The sequence below is a fragment of the Rhea americana genome, unplaced genomic scaffold, assembly GCF_003343005.1.
Source record: "Rhea americana isolate MKP2758 unplaced genomic scaffold, rheAme1 scaffold_5, whole genome shotgun sequence".
NCBI lineage: Eukaryota > Metazoa > Chordata > Aves > Rheiformes > Rheidae > Rhea > Rhea americana.
Genome location: NW_028186645.1, coordinates 8,910,180 through 8,934,289, shown reverse-complemented (window position 1 = coordinate 8,934,289; position 24,110 = coordinate 8,910,180). Strand labels below are relative to the sequence as shown.

General features: G+C 39.4%; 2 protein-coding genes across 5 annotated transcripts in view; one reads left to right on the top strand and one right to left on the bottom strand.

The window, feature by feature from the left end:
- The window catches only part of GALC (galactosylceramidase), a 48,164-nt gene extending 40,470 nt beyond the window's left edge, over positions 1 to 7,694 (bottom strand). For all 4 annotated transcript variants that reach the window (XM_085317584.1, XM_085317582.1, XM_085317581.1 and 1 more), the window contains exons 1-4: positions 7,463 to 7,694; positions 6,582 to 6,650; positions 4,448 to 4,511; positions 2,393 to 2,506 (exon numbers count right to left, since the gene is read on the bottom strand). In XM_085317584.1, coding sequence (XP_085173710.1) covers positions 2,393 to 2,506; positions 4,448 to 4,511; positions 6,582 to 6,650; positions 7,463 to 7,651 — 436 coding nt within the window. In that variant the 5' untranslated portion in view covers positions 7,652 to 7,694. The remainder of the gene's footprint in view (positions 1 to 2,392; positions 2,507 to 4,447; positions 4,512 to 6,581; positions 6,651 to 7,462) is intronic.
- An 8,736-nt stretch (positions 7,695 to 16,430) lies between these two features.
- GPR65 (G protein-coupled receptor 65) lies at positions 16,431 to 17,596 on the top strand. The gene has a single exon (XM_085317657.1). It carries the CDS (start codon positions 16,518 to 16,520, stop codon positions 17,571 to 17,573), a length of 1,056 nt encoding a protein of 351 aa, XP_085173783.1. The 5' UTR covers positions 16,431 to 16,517; the 3' UTR covers positions 17,574 to 17,596.
- Positions 17,597 to 24,110: the final 6,514 nt, after the last annotated feature.

Sequence of the window (24,110 nt, the reverse complement as noted above, 5' to 3'; positions counted from 1 at the left end):
CAAGGCAGATACATACACACTTCAAGGTCACATACTTACAGGGAATACAATAAAACATATCTTACTTAACCAGAGAACATACTGTAATATCAACTACCATTTTTAAAAAAAAAAAAACTAAACCCATTACTACTAGAGAACAATTCACTACGTACAATCTTTCTGTTGCACAATATTACCTCTAATAGGTCTAACATTCTGAAGGTTTTAGGGTAACAGTTTACAAGTTTCAAACAMGAGATCAATGCTGAACACCAAACGTTGTTAATGTTCTGCATATGACTTTCAAAAGAAGTGACGATCTGATCAAGACAGAGGGAAAAAGATTTGGACCACAAAAAAGCATTTCTGAGTCTCAGCAGTTTACTGGATATTACACTGAATAAGAAAAATTATTCAATCTGTATTTTCATCTTATGCTATTTCAGCTGATTCTCTGTAAGACCCTATAGGTTAATTCAAAGGCAAACTCTCCTTCCTTTGTCGGGAGTTTTGTTTGGAGGAAGAAAGAGGTTATTAATAGTCATAATCTCAAATGGTAAGCTCACTGCTTGCCACAGTACTTGTCTAAAAGAACCCAACTGGCAAATGCTGCATCAAGTCATGCCTTGTAGCTGGATAAAGCAGACCCTGATACCTAGAAGGGATGGGATTAGATAATCCAGAAGCCAGAGCACAATAGCCAGTACGAATGAAACCTTCGTCTTTAGTTATTTGTACATACTTCTAGTATCTTCCTCTGTTTTTGCTCATCTCATCYGTTCAGAGAAAAAAAGCATGATTGCTCTTTATCTGAGAAGAGCTCTTTTCAAACATTGCTGACTCTGAACTGTTAAGCAATAATAGACTAAAACGAACAACACATGATTTAAATAACCGTTGAAACTCAAATAGCACGTATGGTTATAGAGAAAGGAAGTCTTGTTTGGGGATAGAGAGAGATGGCTATGCTTGCAAAAGTAGGAAATTGGCATATGTGGATGAATCACATGATCAAAGAATGTCACAAGGAGAAAGCACACACACTGACAACCTTCCAAACTCCTGAAAATATGCTCTTAAGAGTTTTAAAGTAACTTGGATAATATTTCACTACTTAGACATACACATTTGTTATAAACTTTCACTTGGACACTCTGTAGTAAAAGCATAACAGATCATCAAGTTAACAATATGGAAACCAGAAGACAGTTGCAAGGCACATTTATTTCCTGTCTAGTTGCTAAATGACACAAGGAAAATTAGTATTAAAGTAGATTAAGATAAAAATAGATTAATTTAGACAGAAGGGCACAATCAAATGACGCAGTACTTTTTTTTTAAATATATTACATATGAAGGTACTCTGCCCTATAGATTGCTGAAGCAAGGCTTTCTATCACTTGCTCATTAAGATTATAGTAGGTTCTGCAACSACTATTAACACATACAAAAGGGAAGCAGTTGTATATTACATTAAGGCATTATCAATAGCATAGAACACTTAAAATTCATGGTAAACTTCATTGTCTTAAAATCTAAGGCACAAAGGCAAGTATCTTAAAATGTCAGGTCCATCAGCTAATTTTTGAATTTGTCAGGGAAGACTGAAGATTTTAGCATATAGAAAAGCTCAGCATTTCACTTGTCACAAGTAGTTCAAAGGAAACAAAGTACACATAAGAAAAAAAATGCTCAAATCACCAATGAGAAGTGCTGACATTTGTGTCTCAGATTCATTAGAATTGATATCTATCATGACTGGTGAGAAAGATTTCACTTCCTTTTTCAGAAGGTACATACATTCCATCTGACATCTCACTGTAAATCAACTGAGTTATATTCAGGCTCACTATTGGAACACTTTCTGCAGTTAGAGGAAAAAAAAATCTCCCCTTCTTTCATGTGAAATACATTTTGAAAAACAGTTCAGGTAAAATCATGTTCCTCATTTCAGGGAGGGGAGGGGAGAGTTATAAATCCTTTCCTATAAATTTACAGGAAAGATAACTGTCAATCACATATGCATCAAATTCACTTATACGTTTTTATTTTTCTGTCCCTCCCCACTTCCAAAACTTCTTTTTTTAAACTTTATTTACAATCAGAAATTCAACTTTTGTGACAGACCATTTACATTCATTGTTTTATTTGGATGATAAAACTCTAAGCRTTAATGTCACTTAATGCAAGTAAACAACTAGAGTCTTGCAGGACATTACGCTACTCTAACAGAATAGAACACAGTATCTTTAAATGAAACATGAAAACAAGCTGACTAAATACTGTAGATGCTACTTTTTCTACTGCAACATAAAAAAACCTGTCCATTAACAGTAATATGACAATTAAGAGTCAGGTATGTAACTGATTAAATAAACTAAAAAATAGAAAGCTATTCAAAGCAATTTACCAATCAGTTTAATTTGGGGGTTCCTCTTTTTGGCCTCTTTCATCAGCCACCACTCATAGCCCCGGAAGTAGTTCTCATCATTTTCATAGTGCATGTGGGAGGGCTCAGTGCCATCTAGAAAGGAAAAAGGCAGGCAGCTCACAATTAGCTTCTGTGTCATAAGCTACTACACATTAGTGTTTTCTGTGTTGCTCACTGTTATAGCATGCAAGCACATAACTCTAGTATGGTTCACACATTCTTTGGTATGTAATTGAAAGCAAAATGAGTAGAGGGAACAGGCAAGACTTGCTATCCTTCATTCTTGAAGATTTAGATGAAGTACAGCACCAATTTAATATTTTTTTAATTATGCCCTCTTTTTGCATCAGACTATCTATTGCACATTTCTATTCCTAATTATGACAATGYTGAATATATATTCATGCTTATCTTCATCTGAAGAACCACTATGAAAGCTGCAGCATTAGGATCAGAAGGAAGAAAAAAAAAATCATAGTAAGTATAAGCAGCAGATTATATCTAAACTAGAAAGAAACAGATGAAAATAGTTTAGTTTGTTCCATCTGGGGGAGGCAAGCCTGAAGGAGAAAAGACGGAACTTTCTTCAAATTTTCTCATGATAAGAAAATATACTTTTATAGCTAATAACCTAGTTTATTGTTTCTGTGGTGTTCTGTGACTGCAGGAAGTCTTTAGATTTGAAGGCTGAATGAATGAGTTCATTCAGGAAGAGGTAAATAAACTAGAAAGGTACATTAAGTGTTGTGTGACTTATGTATAGTGACTTCCTATGCAACTGCAGCAATTACTCACACTAAACTATGTGCCTAATTGTTACAGAGATCAACCCTAACCAGAATTTGCACTTTTATGAAGACTGCTGAAACAGCATGTCATTACAGAAAATATGATTTTTTTTTTCATCTTACCAATGCTTGATTATTTGGAATCTCTATTTGTCAAAGACATCAAACCACCACTAAGTTCCAAATCTAGACTGCTAATCACAAAAATTCTGAGATAAGAATAACAGCTGGAGTTAAGAATGGTAAGACAGATGCTTCTTGTTCGCCTTACAAAAGCTGGAAAAGTTACAACAAATATATAACATTTCCCTTTGCCAGCAGCAAGGGAGTTTGACAACAAGGTTTGTGCATGTGTAAATAAGATTTTGTTTTCCCCTGGCCAGAATTTGTTGACTGAACACTAAGTTCTTAAACAGTACAATACTTTTCATTATGTAAATTTTCTTAAATAAATCAAAAAATGAAAAACAACATGTAACTAGACAAACACAGACAGTACAAAAATAAGATGCCCTAAAAAAAGATGCTATATTTTCTATTTATTAACYGAGTCTGCTTTAAGTTGATTCTCTACCAAAGAGATTTTGGAGGGAGAGAAAGGGAGGAAGCATAAACAGTAGTCTAGTTACTGCTTCTCAGCTTTCCATCACAAGTAGACAAGCCATTACTAAACACATATCACTCATAGCTTCCCCTATATGTAAATATAGCAAATTAGGTAAATTAAAGCAATACATTTGCATTCTAAAGTGGAGCCAGCAAAAATAAGTAGTGCATACTGTCAGTCAACACCACAATGTAGTGGCTCATCAAATCAAATCAATGTGATTGCCTCTAATCAGCTGGTTTTACCTTTATGTTTTTAAGGCATGAACTACCTTACCCTATGCAAGTTTTACAGTTTGTATTGCAAAACTACTGGTGCTTGAGAAATGCTCAGCAGTTATGAATGCTGTTAGAGCTTCCCTGATCTTAGGAAATCTGAGGGAATAGCTCATTTTGGTCTAGAGTGCAACCTATTAACCATATTATAGAGAGAATATTCTCCTGAGTGTTAATGTAAAYTTCTTTTCTATAAATAGTCAACATTATTATTGACATTTTTGTACAGCTCCAAAAATGCTATAGAGCATATCTCTACGCTTCCACTAAAGTGAAACATGCAGGACCAGGAGGTTAAACTAAAGGCACTGCTTACTGCATCACTGAAATGAGAAATTAAACTTCGCTCCCAGAGAATCCATACCTGTTGATTGTCCATCACCTCCAATCTCTACTTTCAGGATATGTAAAGCAGCACCAAAATTTGGCTGAGGAAAAAAAGCCACACAACTACAATAAGTGTACAATACTGAGGATGCCATGAATTCAACATTGTTACTTTTTAACATATTCATACTGGTACAACTGCAGTATATGAAATTCCTCTCCCAAAKGAAATTGAGCAAAAGTGAATAAAACAATTTATATTTAGTCAATTTTTCTGGCTAATGTACAGTCAACTGCACTTGCCCCACCTGTGTAGACTTTAGCTTGATTAAGCTAAAGAAAACATTGAAGAGATCTTAAATTAGACCATATAAAGTGATCACGTCCCCAGAACGTTCTTCTGGCCATCAGTGGTTTAAGAGTTGTTCAAGATGTAATTTACAGCTAATCATTATGTCCTCCTATATCAGCCTCCTCCATGGAATTATCCAATTCCAGGTATAATTTCGCCATCAAAAAAAAACAGATTTATGATGCAAAAACTCACTTTGTAAAAYCAAAATAAATATTATTAATATACCTGCTGCATAGATGATTCTTTGGTTGGCCTACAGAGTTTTGGTATTTTTTAAATAAGAAACAAGTATTCCCTATTTGCTATCTCTCTTCATGCCATTTTTTGATTTTATATTTCTAATATGTTCCCTCTTCCATCTCCATCAGGAAAGTTGAAGATTAAAAAATCAATAAGGAGAATGAGACAAGGCTTCCTCCCAGGTATCTCATCATAGTTTAAGATGTTTGGGTGAAATAATATGTCTAAAAATTCTCATGATTTCTCAGCTAGATCTTTTTTGACCAAATGCCTGCTGATTCCTTCAGAAAACGCAGATTTGTAACATATGACTTCAGTCTCCTAAAAAACATTTATTGTTCCYCAGTCATATGTAACATCTTACACCATCCTTTACAACCAACTCTTTAAACTGCACAATAAGTTACTTCCCTCCAGCCTCTGGATTACAGCTACTTAGTAATTACAGATTCCCTCTGGATTACAGCTATTTAAAAACAACATGACATCCTCTTTCAGAGGATTAATTCATAGTGTCAAAAGCAAGACAAGTTATTACTGTCCAGTGCAATAATCTTACCCTATATTAAKTTGGGCAACTTTGCAAGTAAAGCAGCTTACAAACCAACAGAGTTCATGCAAAACCCTGYACTTATGCTTGGTATCAATTTGGAACAGATACCCTATTGAAATGAGGCCAACATGCAGTAGTTTTCACATTATACAAGTCTCCCTGTACTCGAGGAAAAAAAAAAAAAGTATTGTCTCAAAGACCCACTTCACACAACTGTTACGACCTGCAAAACCCCACATTTTAACCACAGAAAGAATTCAATCCAGATGGATAATCAACATATGTTGAAAGCAGGAATAAGAGGAATCTTAGTATTAATTTGAAGAAGAATGCTTGATTATCCAAAACAACAGCAAAATAATTAACGTTCTGATAAAAATTACTTCTGCACAATTAAGTTCTACCATAACTCTCATCAGATATTTAATGTTGGCAGCTGTCAAATTCTGAAAGAAGGCTCCTCTCTTTGCCTTCAGAGTTAACATACTAGGCCACCAACTACTCTTGCTGCTCTTATACAGCARTTCACATAGCAGGATCAAACCTTTGCAAAGAGTTAGGAAGCCTGTTCTTCTGCAAGAATAAAAGAAAGGTTGAAATATTTACCCTACAAGAATGTATGCATGTTAATGCAACAATGTAAGAAATTGTGACTGAAAAAATGTAACATGTATGAGACTTACCTTTCATAACTAAGTGACCTTTACAAAATGAAAAGGTGAATTACTGACCAGACTAGGGTTTGCAGTAATAAGATCTATCTACTAAATCATTCCACTTCTCAGCTAAGAAGCCACTCTACAACTTGCAGYCACTAACGCAGCTTATTTCTTTTGCTAGTTTTTCCACAATGTTCAAGTGTCAAGTCAAAATCAACATTAASTCTATGCTTTCCAAAACAGTGTTTGTCTCATTTCATTCTCTAGAATATTCTAAATGAGTATACTAAAGGAGTTCCAACAGTAAACAATAAGAAATCCTGTATTAAACTAGAGACTATTGTAGCAGTAAAACAAACATTACCTTGAACAGATAATCTAAAATTTGAGAGCGATAAGGTTCTTGGTAATTCACCAGGAGTCTAGATGTGGCCTAAAATGAAAAGGAGAAAACATGAAAATACAAACACTTAACTTCAAAAACCTATGTTGTAAGTAAATTACAGGTTGTCAGTCTAGGCAATCTCACATAGCCAGTAAACCTACAGAAAAAAATCCCAGCATCAGGAATTCTGCTAAAACTCTGCTCTAGTTTCTCGATTTTACATTTCTGCCTTCRTAGATTGTAAATGGCTTGTACTCCAACTACCCTCAATTTGCTGCAAAGAAAAGAGTCCAGAGAAACATAGAAATGAAGGAAAGAATGAGATCTCATAGACTTATGGCAAGCAAAAGCAATTCCCTCCCAGCATGATTACTCCCACTTTACTTGAAGCTCCCTRCCCACCAGAGAGGCACACCAGCAGGAGGATGAGGACAGCAACTCAACACACCTCCAAGACAGGGCAAGAACTCCGTGGCGCTGGTGACTCTTACTGCTGGAGGGCAGAAGAGTCTAGAACAGGGCTGTTGCCTCTTCCAGCATTTTAGAAGTGAGACAGACAAATGGTTAGGAGGAACCTAAAACCCACCCCGGCTTAGCTCTTTCACAGCCACACCAAGGCTGCACCTGGCCCTCAGCAGCCAAAGCAGCAGAGAAAAAACAGCCACCACAGAGCCAGACTCGGTGTGCACAAAGCAGGGCCTTGTCCCAGCTCCCCTGGCAGCCAGACCATGCCCCGCTCAGAGCCCCCCCTCTCGCCTCCCCCCCCACCCCCGTCAGGGGCTCCCCTCGGCTGCCGCGCCGAGCGAGCTGGCTGCGCCCCACCCCCGCAGAAGCCGCCCGTGCCCGGCGGCGCCGCTCACCCCGCCGCCGCTGACAGCTCCGATCCCRTCAAACCGCCTGCCCAGCCCGCGGGCGTCGTCCAGCACGTAATCGGCCGAGAAGCGCGGGGCAGCAGCGACCGCGGGGGGCCCCGGGCCCCAGCTGGAGCCGAGCAGGAGCCAGCCCCACAGCAGAGCCGCGGGGCACTGAGAGAGACCCGCGCAAGCCATCCGCTCCGCTCCGCACCGCCCCAGCCCTGCAGCGAGCCGCCACTACTCTGCTCCGCGGGTCACGTCACCGCCCAGCAAGGCCGTCACCTGGGCGGGGCGGGGCGCGAGAGCCCTGCGCCGCCATTTTTCCAAAGGGAAAGGCGAATTGAAACCCGGCCTCGGGTTGAAGTTGGAGGCTGCCATTTTGAGAAAGGGCAAGGGAAGCGCGCTGCCATGCTGGAATTGGGCAGTGGATAGAGAGTGAAGCCATTCAGAGTCCATCTTAGGTTTGGGTTAAGGGGGGCGGTGGTGCTTCCAGACGTGCGGTGCGGCCGCTTTTTTTTTTTTTTTTTTTTTTTTTTTTTTTTTTAACGCGTTAGGGCTGGATGGGATTTGTCTGTGAACAGGCAGCAAAGTTGCATTTAGCGCAGAATAAGCGGTCTGCTTGTAAAACCCAGATTATTTCCTTTCTTCGGGGCCTCTGGCAAGGCACATATGCTTTCCCAGGAGCAGAATGCTGTTTTCCAGTAAACCCCTCGTTTCCACACCACTACCAGCTCCCACACACCCACCACATCTGACTGTTTTTGTCTGCCAGTCAGCTCTTAGCCCCTGTTGGCACTGCCTCCAAATCYCCCATGTCATAGGCAACACTGGGACCTTCCTAGGAGAAAACTTAACATGCTGCCGGAAAGACCTTTGGTCTTTGCGCAGGAGCAGGCAGTGTTGCAGGGAGCAGGTGGGAGGCATGCCCAGCTGAGGGCAATCCCAGGGCCTTCCCTGGAAATACCAGTTAGCCCAGTTAACGCTTGGGTCCACAGCTGCGTCAGCAGGATCCCAGAGAGGGATCCTGGAATGGGATTTGGGCTTGCACCACTAATGAGGTGGAAAAAMCATTTCTGTTTCACAACATTCATGCCATGTGCTGCCGTGCGACTGGATAAAAATACATTAACAGGTTCCCCTGAGGACAACCAGAGTTTTCACCTAGCATATAGCTCAAGAAAGCCACTCTGCTCAGAAGAAATCTGGAGATTGGTGATCAGGACGATTACCCTATAAAAATCTCTGAAGCAGAACTTCCAACCATTGGCCTCACCACTTTACAGAAACAGATGCTGATGTGCTTAAGGAGAAATGAGACATGAGGATATGCAGTGCCTGACATCACGCAGCCCGTGTTTCAGAGTTACAGAAAAGCCCAGGTTTTGCATATTTCTTTCCGTAAAGAATGTTGTTAACCCAGCCGCTGCCTCTCTTGACCATGTCATTAAGGAATCTAAGTGTCTCAGCAATGACATTTCCTGACCGGTGTTTCCTGTTTATTTCCTTTTTAAAAACAATTACAAACACTCATAAAACAATTTGCATTTTACAGCAATATCAGGGAATAACTAATGAATGTGCTCAGACCCAAACAAGCTACACGATGTCATTAGTACACGTAGAAGGACAGAGTGACTTCCTCAAGGCTGCACTGAGTCAGTGGCAAAGAGAGAATTATGCTTATGGCTGCTAATCCATGTTTGTTCCACCAGACTCTACAGCTTTGCACACACTTGGAATTTATGCACAGGAAATACTGCCATGATGACAGATAAACTAGTTAATTTTGATGATTTCTTAAATTAACAGATCAACATATTCCCAATAGAAAGCTTCAGCTGTGGAATTCATGCTCTTATTCACTCATAGGTGTTTGAGAGTCAGCTTTCAAAACACATATTTCCATCCTATGATGTGCCAAATAGCACCCCCCTCCCAGTTGGTGCAGAATAACACTCTTAGAATCTGTTTCTATGGAGGAAAAAGGTTATTATGGGACTATGAGAACTTTTATTCTGGGTTGGGAATCTCAGCCTTGCTTTTTATCTGCAAATTGTGTATGTTTCTGTAACATGTGATCTGGATCTTTGTAAACCCAAATACTACCAATAAAAATACTAAGAACTTAAAACAAACTGTTCATCACTTCTGTAGATAAGATAGTTTTCCATTGTTAATGCTTTTCTATTTCAATTGTTCTTTCTCTTGCCACTCTAATCTCACACAAAACTAAAACGCTGTTGCTCTGAGAGGAATGATTTGAGATACTGGGTGTATCTAGATCTCCCCTAAAATATGCTGCTTTTATCAGAAATAAAATTATTCCATAATGATGCAGTCGAGTTCTTTTYTGCACATAGCTTTACTTCCAGGAATGTAAAAAGTGCAATCTGTCCCCTGTAGCATTTTTTGATCCTTCAGACCCATCATCAATGGTTACAGAGTAGAACTATGGAAATGTGTCAACTAGATTGCTCTGTTTCTAATGAGGATAAAAATTACTTCTTCCTCACTGCAGTGTAGGAACCCTGAACAGAAAAGCAGAACTAGCCCACCAGACATTGTTCTTGGTAGATACTACGTCAGGAAAAAGCAGATGGGAAGTGATAAAAAGGGTCTTTGTTTAAGAATTTTTCTGTTAGTGAAAATACATATTTGACTGAAATTTATTTTAGAAATTGATCTAACCTATCTCCCATCCAAGTTGCTAAAAACCTCTCTTTCACCAGGCTAGTGGGGGTTATGATACCTGTTTAGAAATGACCTCAAATGTAGAGTGATTTGATGATTTTAGGTCATAGACTGACCCAAGTTTCTATTAGTAGAAAAACTGTGGCTGAAAAGGTCATGCTGTGGCTGGAAAGAAAAAGAATCAAATCTGTGCGTCTGATGATTAAATATTAAAGAGCCTTGTGTTATTCTCAGAGAAAYCTGTTTATTCAATTTAAAGGCTTTTAAATTTGCCCGTCTGTTTCATTTCTCCTTAGCATCTGAATCATCAAATAGGCCAGTGTTTGTGTTACCCAATACATATATATATGAAGTGAAATTGTGCCCAGTTTCTTAGAAGCAGAAGTGAATCATTCCAAACACACACAGAATTTATGAGAAAATCAGACCACATACTAAATTATTCTGATCACCGAGARAAAAGAGAATCTATGCTGATGTAAGAATTGTTCACTGGTCTAATTGAATAGAATTATCTGTTAAAAGAATTACTCCTGTGAAAGTATCATCTAGACCTAGATTCAGTTTATATAAGAATATATAAGCATGAAAACTGTTGAAGTGCATAAAATTCTGTTATCCTTAATTAACTAAAACTATTCACAAGCTTGCTCCTAACTAGCAGAAAAAGACACTAAAAATAATTAATTCTTTTTGGATAAACTCCACTCCTAAAGTCATTATGATGTATTTTTAATGAATTCCTGAGTGGATTCTTATTTGATTCTGGGGTGGATTTGTTGTGATATGCAACTGCTAAATCGTTCAGTTGAAAGCAAATATAAATAAAGAAGTATTTTCTTTCTGTGGAGCTGTTTTTCTGTAGGCTGCATTAAGTCCTAGGTAGGAGGTTTGCAAGTATTTTCTTTCTGTGGAGCTGTTTTTCTGTAGGCTGCATTAAGTCCTAGGTAGGAGGTTTGCAGTATATTCTATTCCTATAATTAGGCATTGTTTTCAGAACAGYTTTTATAGACTTACCAAAAATAGTCCTAGAAGCTTGGTGCCATCATTTATTCACTTATGTTGCCCTTTTTCTCGTGGGTAAGCCAAGATTGAAAAGATATAAAAGGCAAAAAAAAAAAAACTTAAAAGACGTGAAAGCTGTTGCCTCATTGGTGTATCCAAGTGCAGTTTCCTGTTGCTTTATTTGATGAAGCAGTTTCTCTTCTCAGAACCAGACACGGGGTACATTGCTGATGGTATCACAGTGAAACCGCTACGCTGGAGCACATGGCCACCTAGGTAAGTGTACAAGTCAGCAGATACACGTCTTACGTTCTGATACAGGTTACAAGCTGGCTCTCCCTTAATGTGATGCTGACATCATACAACAAAACTGAGGGACATGAAGAGCACTGGAAGAGCTTGCTTTGAGAAAGGGAATATTTCCCCTATCCCCAGCACAAGTGAAATATGAGGCAAAACCATGAATAACTTAAAGACTTGCCAGCTTGATTTATTGCTCTAATGGTATTGCCATGATGAAGGTATCTATTGCTCAGAAGGAGAGGCAGAGAAGGAGGGAGAAGAAAAATATTTGGGGGTGAGTTTTTGAGTTTCTGAACTGTACAATCCTTACTACAAAATTTTCTCAGCATAAGCCTCAGAGGATTCCAGCAGCTCTTCTGTTAATATTCTTTAATATTTGTATTGTGTTAACAAGGTACTCAGCACTATCTATACCAAAATAAACTTAACATAAAAATTAGATGCATTAAAAATAGCATCTTAGAATTCCAAAAGTATTTGGTATAGCTTTTTTTCTGTATGCATAAAATAATACTCACCTATGTGGTATACATCCTAAAAAACATGKTTTTTTTTTTCCTATTTGTGTTTAAGTCAGTTCACGTTAACAGATTTTTTATGCTCTATACGATAATCCATTATGTGTGATTGATTTAGACTTGCTTCTGCCTCTTGACTATCAGAGAGAACTGTGGGTGAAAGTTAGCATTGCTTGAGGGAAAATGCTGTTCATTTTAAGCAAAAAATGGGACATAGCCCATCTTATTGAAAGATATATTTCAACTTTCCCAAACTATGAAGGCTTTCAGAATTAAGTTTTGAGATCTACACATTAAAGAAAAGATCCAGCTATGGCAGGTACTTGTACTTGTGGAAATAAGCTTGGTTCCATAACTTAGTGTAAGAACATAAATCAATCCACTGTTGAAATTGGTTTAAGAGAAAACAGAAATCAAGAAAACCATCTGTCCTTCAATCTTGTGGCTGTTCTACAATTGCACCATTATAGTAGCTACTAGTTCACAGAACTTTTTTTTTCCCCTGAATCTTATCTACAAAGCAAAGAGCTTGCAAAAGTTTACCACATTATAATGAATATTGCTTACAGCAACTCACCCCTTGTAAAAATTTGAATTTGAAATARAGGACATATAGTGACATTTATTAGTAGCATATGTTTTGAAGATTATTAAACTGGTCATTACTGGCTAACACGAGGCTTCTCTTAATTAACAACTAAATCTTTCTGTTAATAACACAAAATCTTTGGAGTCTTCTCTATCTTTCCTGATTACCTAGGCTATAGAATTCTTTTATCTAAAAAGATAAAAGAGGACTCTTCCATTCTTCTCTTAGAAAGTCAAGTATGGATAAGATTATGGAATACTCATTTTGTGTTTGTGTTTATGAAAGGATAATTTTATGCCAGTTGGATTACTTGCAAAATATCGTAAGTGGAGAGACTATATAAAGTTCTCTTTGAATCTAATGTAGATACTGAAAGAATGCATTAATGCAGGCATTATCTGTAGTGAATATTTTTCTCCAAAAACATTCACAGGGTTTGTTTATGGGCTTGTTTGCATACATTCCTTGAAGCATAATGTTTGCTAGTCCATTTCTTTAATTGTTTTCTCCAACTGCTAGTTGTATTTTATTTTTCTACAGTTCTCATACAGTAAATTTTCTGTAGCAAAATAACAAAGGGACTGGCACAATGCTGATTATTGCATAGTCTGACTAGCAGAAAGAATTAACTGAAAAAAGTGAACTGAAAAAAAAAATCCTGCATATTTTTGCATTGGAAAATGCATCTGATTCAAAAACAAATCTACAAGGTAAGGTTGAAGGCCGCTGAGTTACAGTGAGTTTGAAATATGAACATTGAGCCAGTTGATTCTATCTTGAAACATAAATTCCTTGAAAGGTTTTTAGAGAAATTTTAACGACCAATGAGAAAAAATAACAAATGTTGTTTTAGACAGGGTATCTATAAAACAATAACATCGTCCTGGGCAAAATTAGATAGGTACACTCAATAGCTGAGAGAAAACCTATAAATGTTTCACATCATTCAGGTAAGACAAATCATTTTGCATAACATAGTCCAAATTATCAGAAAAAAAAAAAGCTAAGCAAGAAGTAGCAGCTTGGTAGAGACAGCTTTCCTTGCAATATGGTCCCAAACAATTGCAATGAAATAGGTTGCTGTCAGGAGCAAAACAGCTCTTTCTGCTTTTACGTTTCTGTGCAATAAGCTGCAACATCCTATGATATACTACATTTGTTGTGTCTTTGACACATGTCAGTATAGGTCATCAGTACATGCCAGAATGACACACTTCTTGTTACTGTTCTCATTGAAAGCGTGTCCTCATATAAATAGAATCAGTGTGTCATGAGAGCCAGGACATGGATTCCCTGGCGAATTTAGACTGCCTCCCAGGCCAATCATTTTCCTTTGTTCATAGAAATTATTGATGATGCTATTGAAAAAAAAGAAAACCATGGGGTACAGTGACTTGTGAACCTGAAAGAGAGAAGCAATTGCTGAGGTGTGGAATTCCACCTGGTCCCAGCTCTCTTCTTTGAATCCCAGTTTTAGTGCCCCAAACTGCCATTATCCATTATACAGTGATATCTTAAAATGTTAGTTCTTTGAGGCAGATTTCAGAAGAGCAAAACAAGATATCAGCCCAAAGAACATGAAGTCTAGTTCAGACAAATGCAATATACAGACTTGGGCTCAGTGAGATCAGTAGAGGAAAACCTGTAGAAATAGCGTGTTAAAAGAGAAAGCTGGAATAAAAGAAGGTGGTGGGTATGAAGAAATTAGCTTCTTGATCAGCTAAGAAAGAGCTGATAAAGCTAACTATGGGAGGAGCTGTGTTGTGTTATGTGGAGACAAGTCGGGAGCCTGTAAGCATAATGAGGCTGTAATRTAACAAGTCAGTTAACAATAGAGAAAGAGTTTGTGAGAGAGGAAGAAGGAATTCCAATTTCTCAATCATGTGACTAGTATAAACACTGGCCTATGCGCTCCCTGCATTACAGACCTGCTTCTTAAATGGCACAGTTCCCTGTTAGACATGAATAGACCCGTCATAGAAAAAAGGATGCTAAAATGTCTTTGGACAAGAGGTACATATTTTACCTTTCACTCTTCTGGTCTATCTGCATGGGCTTGAATCACCTGTGGTCAGAAGTGGGCCAGCAAAACCCTGAAATCCAATTTCTAAAGCTGTATTTTTAATTTGATTCTCTTCTGTTTGAATGTGATACCTATCTGTACTGACAAGCCTACAGTGTCCTATTTACCATGTGGTTTTAATATACCACACCAAAAAGCAGGTATCTGATACTTGTTTTAAATACAGACACTCTGGGTTTTTCTAATTAGTCATCATCTAGGTAAATGAGTAAAACTGCTCATTGGACCAAATTGACAAGTCCTTCCCAAGATTTTTCATTTTCTTCCAAGCCTGTGAGCAAATTTAGCTCTACCTGTGAAAAGTTAGTCAACATGGTCAGATAAAGCAGTGGCTAGTAACATGCTTTCCAGCTATTTCTGCCATTGCTCCTTTTTCTTTCTGAACAGTAGTGAAAGTTCCATTACATAAAAAAACATCTGTGCAATAACCTCTCAACACAGGCAATAAACCTTCTCAGGTTTCTCTGACAAACCTACAAACCTCCACACATACACATCAAACCCATAAAGGGCAGGATGAGTTTGCCGACCACATAGGAAAACCCCTGCACCCTAACTTATCTTCAGTTAGAGCTGTTCGCCACGTGGAAGCAGTTCTGGACAGTGCTRTCCTGCAACCTACTCATTCTGCAGCATCTTCACCTCCTCTGCTGACAGTCTAGGCACAAACCACAGATGAGTCACAGGCACATCCAGGGAAGAAATCTCTGAAGCAGTTAGTATATTTGGCTGTAGAATGGAACCACAGTAGATACTCACCATTCTAACAGTTCAACCTTTAAGGAAGAGAACTGCTGAATATCAGAGCTGAGATATAATCTGTGAGTACAAGTGTTCTCACAGGTAAGGCTTTATGCCCTTTCCTACTTAAAGGTCAGCTCCTAAGTGCTTTTCAAACCCGTGAACACAATTTCTCCAGTCCCACGGCTTTGCTCAGGGCTGCCATTTTACTTGTATTTTCACATTGAAGCTGTTGGTACCTACAGCTCTGATAGTGCCTAAGATATGCTTAATTGATGATGGTTTTACATTCAGGGTGCTGATGCTAGTTTTACAAACTCACGTGAGGCGACTGCAATTCTTAGAGGAAAGAAGAAAAAATGAAATGCTGTACTAATAGAGAATCTGCATCTCACATGAGACTAAGTGACACCCGAATAGAGTGCATGGATAAACCCAGTAGCCTGCCAGATTTCACATGACAGTTCCAGGGAAAGGCAATCCCTTTGCTGGAATAGTGAAGTTGAGAGCAAGATCATTGGGGCTTGCATAGAAAGGAGGGGAGGGGAAGTAGGGAAAGTGTGAGGATGTGACAAAATAAGAGAGTAATTAACATTAAGGACATATACCAGCCACACATTCTGCTCTTCTGAGAAATCCCAAGATCTGGAGATGCCTGAATTCCTGTCTTTCTATCCTTCTCTTTCCTGTGACTCAGAAAAGAGGAGGGTTTTGGGGAGAATAAATCTGCCAGGTTGGCATGGCCAAAACCCTTTTCTTCTCCCCTCCATTATCTGTGGTGTACTTTCTGATCCCTTTTGACTTTCCCACAAGACCTGGAATTGTAAGACCTTACCCTTCTCGAGCAGTCTCAGGTGCATGTATGAGATAAATTTGCATCTGACTAACCTTATCCTCCTCAGAGATTTGGATTTTTCTTCCTCTGCATGTGTCCCTCCAGAATTGTTAATAATATTGTTGTTATAGCTGACTTTTTTTTCTTTTTCATAACAGAAAGATGTTACAGTCCAATAGATGGAATCTCACCAGCCAGGTCCTGAAGAACTAGCAGGTGATGACCTATCAGACTGCAGAGGGTTTTTTATCTCATCCAGGCTGGAATTAGCCCAAAGATATTACTGAGGGTGGACAATGAACAACACCACTAGATGCCATGATGATCACGCCCTGGATAAATATTTGTTTCCATTTGTGTACAGTATTGTGATGGTGATCAGCATTCCCATCAACTGCATATTCCTCTATGCATCTTGCATTCAGATGAGGAAAAAGAATGAGCTAGCGGTCTACCTCTTCAGCTTGTCCCTGGCTGACCTCTTGTACTCTCTGATTCTGCCTCTGTGGATTGATTATGCGTGGCATGGAGATAACTGGAGGCTCTCTGCCTTACTTTGTCAGATATCTGCATTCCTTATGTACATGAATTTCTACACTAGCACTGCATGCCTTGCTTGCATCTCTATCAACAGGTACCTGGCATTAGTTCACCCTTTGAAGCTCCAGCATTTGCGCACAAGAAGATTTTCCTTGATTGTCAGCATAGCTGTTTGGCTTTTGGAAATCATCTTGAATTCAGTCATCYTGATGAACAAAGAAACATTCAATGATCCTTGCAATTCCACTAATCACACATTATGTTATGATAAATACCCCCTGGAATGGTGGCAGGCACAGCTAAACGTATTCAGGATATGCTCRGGTTACCTGATCCCTCTGATAATCATTGTGTTCTGCTATTATAGAATCTATCAAGTGGTAAGGTATAATCAAGCCACAGTAGATGAAGAAAAAAAGAAAATCAGAAAACTAATACTGAACATCACAGTTACTTTCATTGTTTGCTTCACTCCTTATCATGTTGTATTACTTATTCGCAGCATCAAAGAACCTTACACCACCAACCCACAGTTTGTCCAGTTGATGTATAAGATTTACAGAATCACACAGGCCTTAACAAGTYTGAATTGCATTGCTGATCCTATTCTTTACTGTTTTGTGAGTGAAACTGCAAGAACAGACATTCTGAATTTGCTGAAATGTCGCCTGTATTTACGAAAGCGTGAGGGAAACCAAGCAAATGCTCTGTCTAATTCTGCTATAAAGAGCAGTGCACTGATCACTTGCAGAACTTCCTGTGAGACTCTCTCAAAAATGTCTGAGAGAGATAATAGTCCAAGAAACATTTGATAATATAAAGCCTGTACCTAAGAAATACCCCCCAAATTAGACACTAGTCTAAGGAAAATTAGTGGTGTTGGGCAGTAAAGAGCAGCCTTTTATTGGAGGGTTTCCCATACGACTGGCACATGAAGTGCATGATCTGAAAGATGAAAGGGAGGATAGACTACTGGGTTCTCTGGAGCTAATAATGACTTATTATAGGGTCAGCGAAATCAATGGAGCATCAGAACATATCTTTAAATCAGATGGTACATAAATCAATGTCAATAAACAAAGTCACAGTCAAGAAACATGAACATGACACATATTGATAAAATTACTAAGGAGCCCCCGTAGAATGGCCTTCTGTCTCAGCTTGCTAGCTACCCCACATGTACCCCACATGTATATACTCGCATGTATGCTGAGCATACTTATACTCAGCAGGAAAAAGGCTGGAGTCCTCTTCAGGCAGCCTTTGGTGGACTTCTCTTTTAAATCAGTACTGTGATAGAAATTAATAAAGCACACATGCACACACACAYAYRCACCGCACRTGTGCGCACACGCACACAGAAATCAATCACATGATTGACAAAGGAGCAGCTAGAGAAAGTATAGTAAATCTTTTAATTTGATGRTGCAATTTACGCTGCTCTGATGGTTTCTGTGTTTCAGAAATAAGTCAGGTCTTCCTGCTGCATACCACTGACATCAGCCACTTCTTAAAGTGGTCTACCTCATGTAGACAGGTACTTACCTGCTCATAAGCTTTTCAGCTTTTGTATTCTTCRGAAAATGTATGTTCTAGTGAATGACCCTATGTCATGTGATTTCATTACAATATGAATGTTGGGTTTCAGATAGTTGAAGATTCATTACATAGCGTACGCGTAGAGGACCAAATTCCAGCCACTGATGGCTTAAATGAGATGGATTTTTTTCCTGGCGCGTACAGGAGAAAAGGGAAGGATTGAAAGGTTAGGTTTCACATCTCCACAACATAAAAGACCAGTCTTCAGTCTTGCCTATTATGACTGAAATCTGGAGCGTGGTTATATTTGCAGAGTCAACAGAGCAAGAAGTTTATATCAATTTACTTAACTGTGAATGGATGYTTCAGTTAGTTTCTAGGGCTCTCAGTCTGCCAGGTTAAAGAAAAATATACAAGCAAATAATAAGAGCGGCAGCAAAAGAACCTACACTTTTAGAAAGATTGAAGTTAGCACAACTCAAAAGTACAGACATTAATCAGGGGTCTGGTCCTGCACAGGCCCCTGCAATTGCTTTATAATTCACTATTGAGTGGTGGGCACTTGTCCCTGAAGCTCATGAAAAGGCAGTTAAAGACACTGTGGAAACTTTTTTTTTTTCTCTGATACACAGTGGTCACAAGCAATAYGGAAATTCTTATGAAAAGATGTGTGTGCATATAAATTATAAGTTTTTCCATCATAAAAAGCCACATTCACTGATTTCACAAGTTCCTGGTTGTGTCTATTTATACTTTCAACTCATTTCACATTCTGAGAGGAGAACTTATGAGGAGAGGCTGAGGAAACTGGGCTTCAGGGGGTCCTGATGGCAGCCTTACAACACCCTACAAGAGACTACTGAGAAGATGGAGCCAGGCTCTGTACAGAACTGCATAGTGTGAGGACCAGAAACAATGCACGTAAATTAAAAAAAGAAAGATTTGGACTAGATATAAGGAGAAACTTTTTCACCATAAGAACTGCCAAGCAYTGGTGAAGGCTGCACAGTGACATTGTGCATTCTCCATCCCTGGAGGCTTTCAAGACTCGACTGGGTAATGCSCTGAGCAACCCGATCTGAYCTCATAGCTAACCTTGCTTTGAGCGTGGGGTTGGGCTAGAGACCAGGTCCCTTGCAACCTGAAATATCTTACAATCCTGTGAATTTCATAAACATGTTTGTCACTACTTTGGCAGACACATTCTCTAAAAGAATATGTTCCCTTCCCTTCTTTGCTTCCATTTATCTGTTTGCTGGATTTTGTTTTGTTTYAATGTGCATTTTCCTGTAATTTCTTCTTATATGTTATGAAATTAACAGTATGCAAGTAGCAGTGCAAGTTACTCCACCACAGATGTGGCCCTGTGCTGACCTAAGAACATAATGTGTTTTGCAACAGAATGTGAAATTTTACTGCAGCACTGTAATAAAAGAGGAACCAATCTTTTCTTGTAACTTCATTGTACTCTGTGTCAGAGACTGCTGTTTCACCTCAAAGATTAACTTCTAGGACGCACAAGGTAATGCAAACTGCTACTCTTTCTGAAGACATTTGTGAGTCACCATCAGCAAAAGAACAGTTCCACCTGCAACACACCAGCATCTAACCTCTTCCCAGTGCATATTGGGGTGGGTTTATAAGAACAGAAACAACAGTGCAGTAATCAGAGAGTTGCAAAGAGATGCCAAGTGGCAGCACAGGCACTGGTGAAGCTACAATCCCACAGCACCTGAGCARGTTGAGTATATCAGGTCTGGCGATGGTAACCAGGGTCAGCCAACAGTCCCTTGATCACTGGACAAATCCATAGTGTCAAAGCAGGTCTGAGGTCAAGCCAGGATGTCAAGCCAGCAAGGCAAGATCAGGATCAGCAAAGTAGAAGGCCAAGTACAGCGTTGCTGAAAAGAAGCTCAGGCAAGGACAAAGGGCACATGTGTGAGCTTAAAAGCAGGTCCTGTGCTAATGAGGTGAGCACACCAACAAGAATCCTCCTGGCTCTTTAATAGTGGTCTGGCTCCTGGTCACATGGAGTGCCTGTTACTGTTGGGCTCCAACACAGGCAGCCAAACCCTGAGGAGCCAGGGGAAGAGACTGTGGAGGCTGTGGATAAACTCAAGGCCATGGCATTGTGCCAAGAGCTTCATTTCCGTAAAATTTACCTCYGAAAATTTTTATAAGTTTTCCACCATTGCTTATGAAGGCCCTAACTTGGACCAGCTTATGTTGTTTATAGACATATCAGTTCCTATATTAACTCCCTGTATTGCTTCTCAATCCACTTTAAAATAAAGGGGGACAATGACAATACCAGGCAAATAAGCTAGGCTTCACTGGTGCAGATCATTATTCTTTTCTGATGCAACTTCCACATTGGCTTTGTTTTTTTCCTGTCAGTGGGGTTAGTCCTGAGTCATGTGGTCAAAGACTAGCAAAGACTCTTGCCTATCCATTTTTATTTTGAGTCTTTAACACCTCTAGCTGCAGAGCAGCTGAGAGAGATGAAGGGAAGTGTGAACTTGGCTTACAAGATTAAAATATTCCACTTCCTGTTTCCACTGCATTACTAATGTGATTCTGATTACTTAGTGATGATCTTCAGCAGTTGTCACTCTTCATTTTATGCCAGTAAATTGAACAGTGTTATGCCACAGCTTAACCATGTGTCACTTTTCATATTACTTCCCAGTGTAACCGGTGTCGTGTCTTGTCTCACTCCCCATTTTCTAAGAGGGCAAAGCAGCAGCTCATTCATGGGCACCTCTGCTGAGYGCTGCTCAGGCCCACGAGGACAGCAAGGACAGCAGGGAAAGGCTGCGAAGCCCTTGGGCTAATCTGAAAGATTCCTTTGTTTTTCTTTTATTGCTGTACCACAAGGGCTGCATTTACTGAGAGATCACTAGCCTAAGCTGTCACAGGGAGTTTTTGACTGCTCAACTATGAACTAAGAGCGACAAAGCTAATATCCTGTAATAACCTAGAAAGACGTTAGCTCTGTTGTGGACTGGGGCTTCAGGAAAAAAAAAACAATAAAGAAAAGATTGTATCAGCTCAGGTGTTAAAAACCCARTGGAGGTAAACCAACATTACAAAGCTATCTACAAGACACGGCCAACCATGTCTCACAAGAGCTGAGGTAGTTCTCAAGAGCTGGTACTTTAAATGTAGTATTTTGAAAAATATTATTGCTATAGCAACTACTTGGCTAAAAACTCAGTAGCAGAGACAAAAGATTCTTTTCTTTCTCTKTTGTTTCCTTTTTTGCTTTTCTTAGTATTTTTCTAGTAAAGTAAAATCTGTTCAGGATAAAACATTCAGATGGTGGCAGACTGTTTAAAAGCAACTTCAGCTAGATACTATAGTAGTGTCCAATCACGTATAAATATATGTATAAACATCACATTTACTTTTATTTTCATTAAATATGAAACTGAAGAATATAGTTCAGAAATGCAGCTCATGCCTTATCACTGTTTTTGTTATGGCTCTTTAGATCACCTACTTGTGGCACATTGCCCTTCAGATGAGATACTGAATTTTGTTTATTACAAGCAATGACTTTCATGAAGTTTTTCCAAGAGCTGGTGGTAGTATCTTCAAATCTGTGCTTGAGTAACTGTGTCCTTACCCTCTTTGGTAATTTAATCCTTAAAAGCTTCCTCCCTTTTAACAACTAATTTACAAAGAAATGGCTCTTTTTCCTACCCTGCGTGAAAAAATCACACCTAGGTGCAGTCTTGTTTCAAATTTCCGGCACTATAGCACAGAGCCCAATTGTATCTAGATCCCAGCTCTGTCTCAGGGATACATTCACCTGATGGAAAAATTGTGCCCTCAGTTTACTTCTTCTGATAGAGTAATGGGTACCTCTGTAAATACCATGGCAAGTAGTAAAGCCGGAAAGCCACGGTCTAAAGCAGAGGTCCGCACCTAGTCTTCTCTTACCCCCAAATTCAACTACAAGTGGCACTGCCAGATTGAGACACTGTAAGGAACATACGGTTCATCCTGTAAAGCYGGTCTGGGCAGAATCACCTTAGCTCACATCCTTAGAAAGGAGGTGAAGGGGTGATAASGAAGAGGCAAGGCTATTGGAGTGTCTCTTCTGAGGAAGCTGCAAGATTAGCAGGTCCACTTCAGCAGACACAAAGGAAGAAGGCTGGGATGCAAAAGACAGGGGAAAAGTGTCTTACCCCCTCATATTCCCTTGAACAGACTGTGAGTGGATGAAACAGATGGAAAAAGTCAACCAAATCAGTAGAGCATATACATGGGCGTCACCCTCCTGACTCTGCAGCTCATGCAGTCCCTTGCAGGCCATCTTTCCTCCATCTATCCAGACACACAACAGACAATAATGAAGTGTGACAAGGTGCAACCAAAGGCCTCAGGACACATCTCTTTTCCACTATTGCTGCCTGTTTAATAACTTTTCCTCTCCTTACTCCAATACCTCAGCTTCCCTACAGGTTAGTCAGATTCTCAAGCTCTCACGAAGTGGGCTGGCTTATGGCAACCTGTTTTCTGAAGTATCTTTTCAWTTTAGGCAACCCAAGGACTCCTGAATGAGGTAAAAAGCCCTACTTCTTAGAGAACAAGAATTCTAACAGAATATCTATGAAGCAATTTCTAAGATTAATCTTACACTCAGAACAAGAGAGAATAAACATGGTTTTATCCATCTTTTCYTTGCTTTTGCTCATGAAGTGCAGCACCATAAATAACTTTCTACTCTGCCTCAGAATGCAGTGCAGCACATGAATGCAGAGAAGATCAAACCAAGGAGCCCTGCTGAAACATTCATGTTAACTCCATGCAGGCAGAAGTGAGCTCTCCATCCCGGTCTGCAGAGAGTGTGCACACCTGCCTGGCTGACAACTCAAGCGGTAAACTTGCACACAGGTTCTGCATAGCACAAGCAAGTTGAGAGAAAGCGTCATATGAAGATATGGTACAGAAGAGCAATTCTGCATTTTCTATCCCTTACATTTTTATTTCTTCTCATGCATTTGTTGCATAATTAGTGCCAGAAATCTGTGATAGACCATATGCAGTTTTCTGGACCTCAATTTTGACATGACTTCTAATCTTCCTGCCTATCTACATGGCTGTTGATGCATAATAGTGGTGTCCCAACCCAGTCCATATGTTGCTATGGGAACATATAGTACAACAAAAGTAGTAAAATACTGCAGTGTATTCCTAAGCCATTCCTGGTGACTCAGTATTTAAGGCTGAAATTTGCAGCTGCTGTAACTCCCCGTGTTCTGTATGAGTAACACATTTCATTACTAGATTCACACTTTGAGAATGATTTAGTTTTGTTTAATGCCAGAGATAAATTTAAGCATGTAGCAGTTTAAAGTTAGTTCCCTCAGGAAAGGGAAAATTCAGTCCTAAAGGTTTTTTATGGATCTCTACTACACCAGTAGATTCAAAATTTTACTTTAGATAAGCCTGAGATAAATAGTTTCAAAAAGATGTAGRAATATTTATCTGCAATGACCATCTTTCTGGGCTCCCCAGTACAAGAGAGACATGGAGCTACTGGACAGAGTCCAGCACAGGGCTACAAAGATGGTAAGAGGGCTGGAGCATCTCCCTTGTAAGGCAAGACTGTGAGAGCTGGGCCCGTTTAGCCTGGAGAAGAGAAGACTGAGGGGGGAYCATATCAATGTCTACAAATACCTTAAGGGTGTCAAGGGGATGGGGCCAGACTCTTTTCARTGGTGCCATGCAACAGGACAGGAGGCAACAGGCACAAACTGAAGTACAGGAAGTTCCACGTGAATATAAGGAAAAACTTCTTG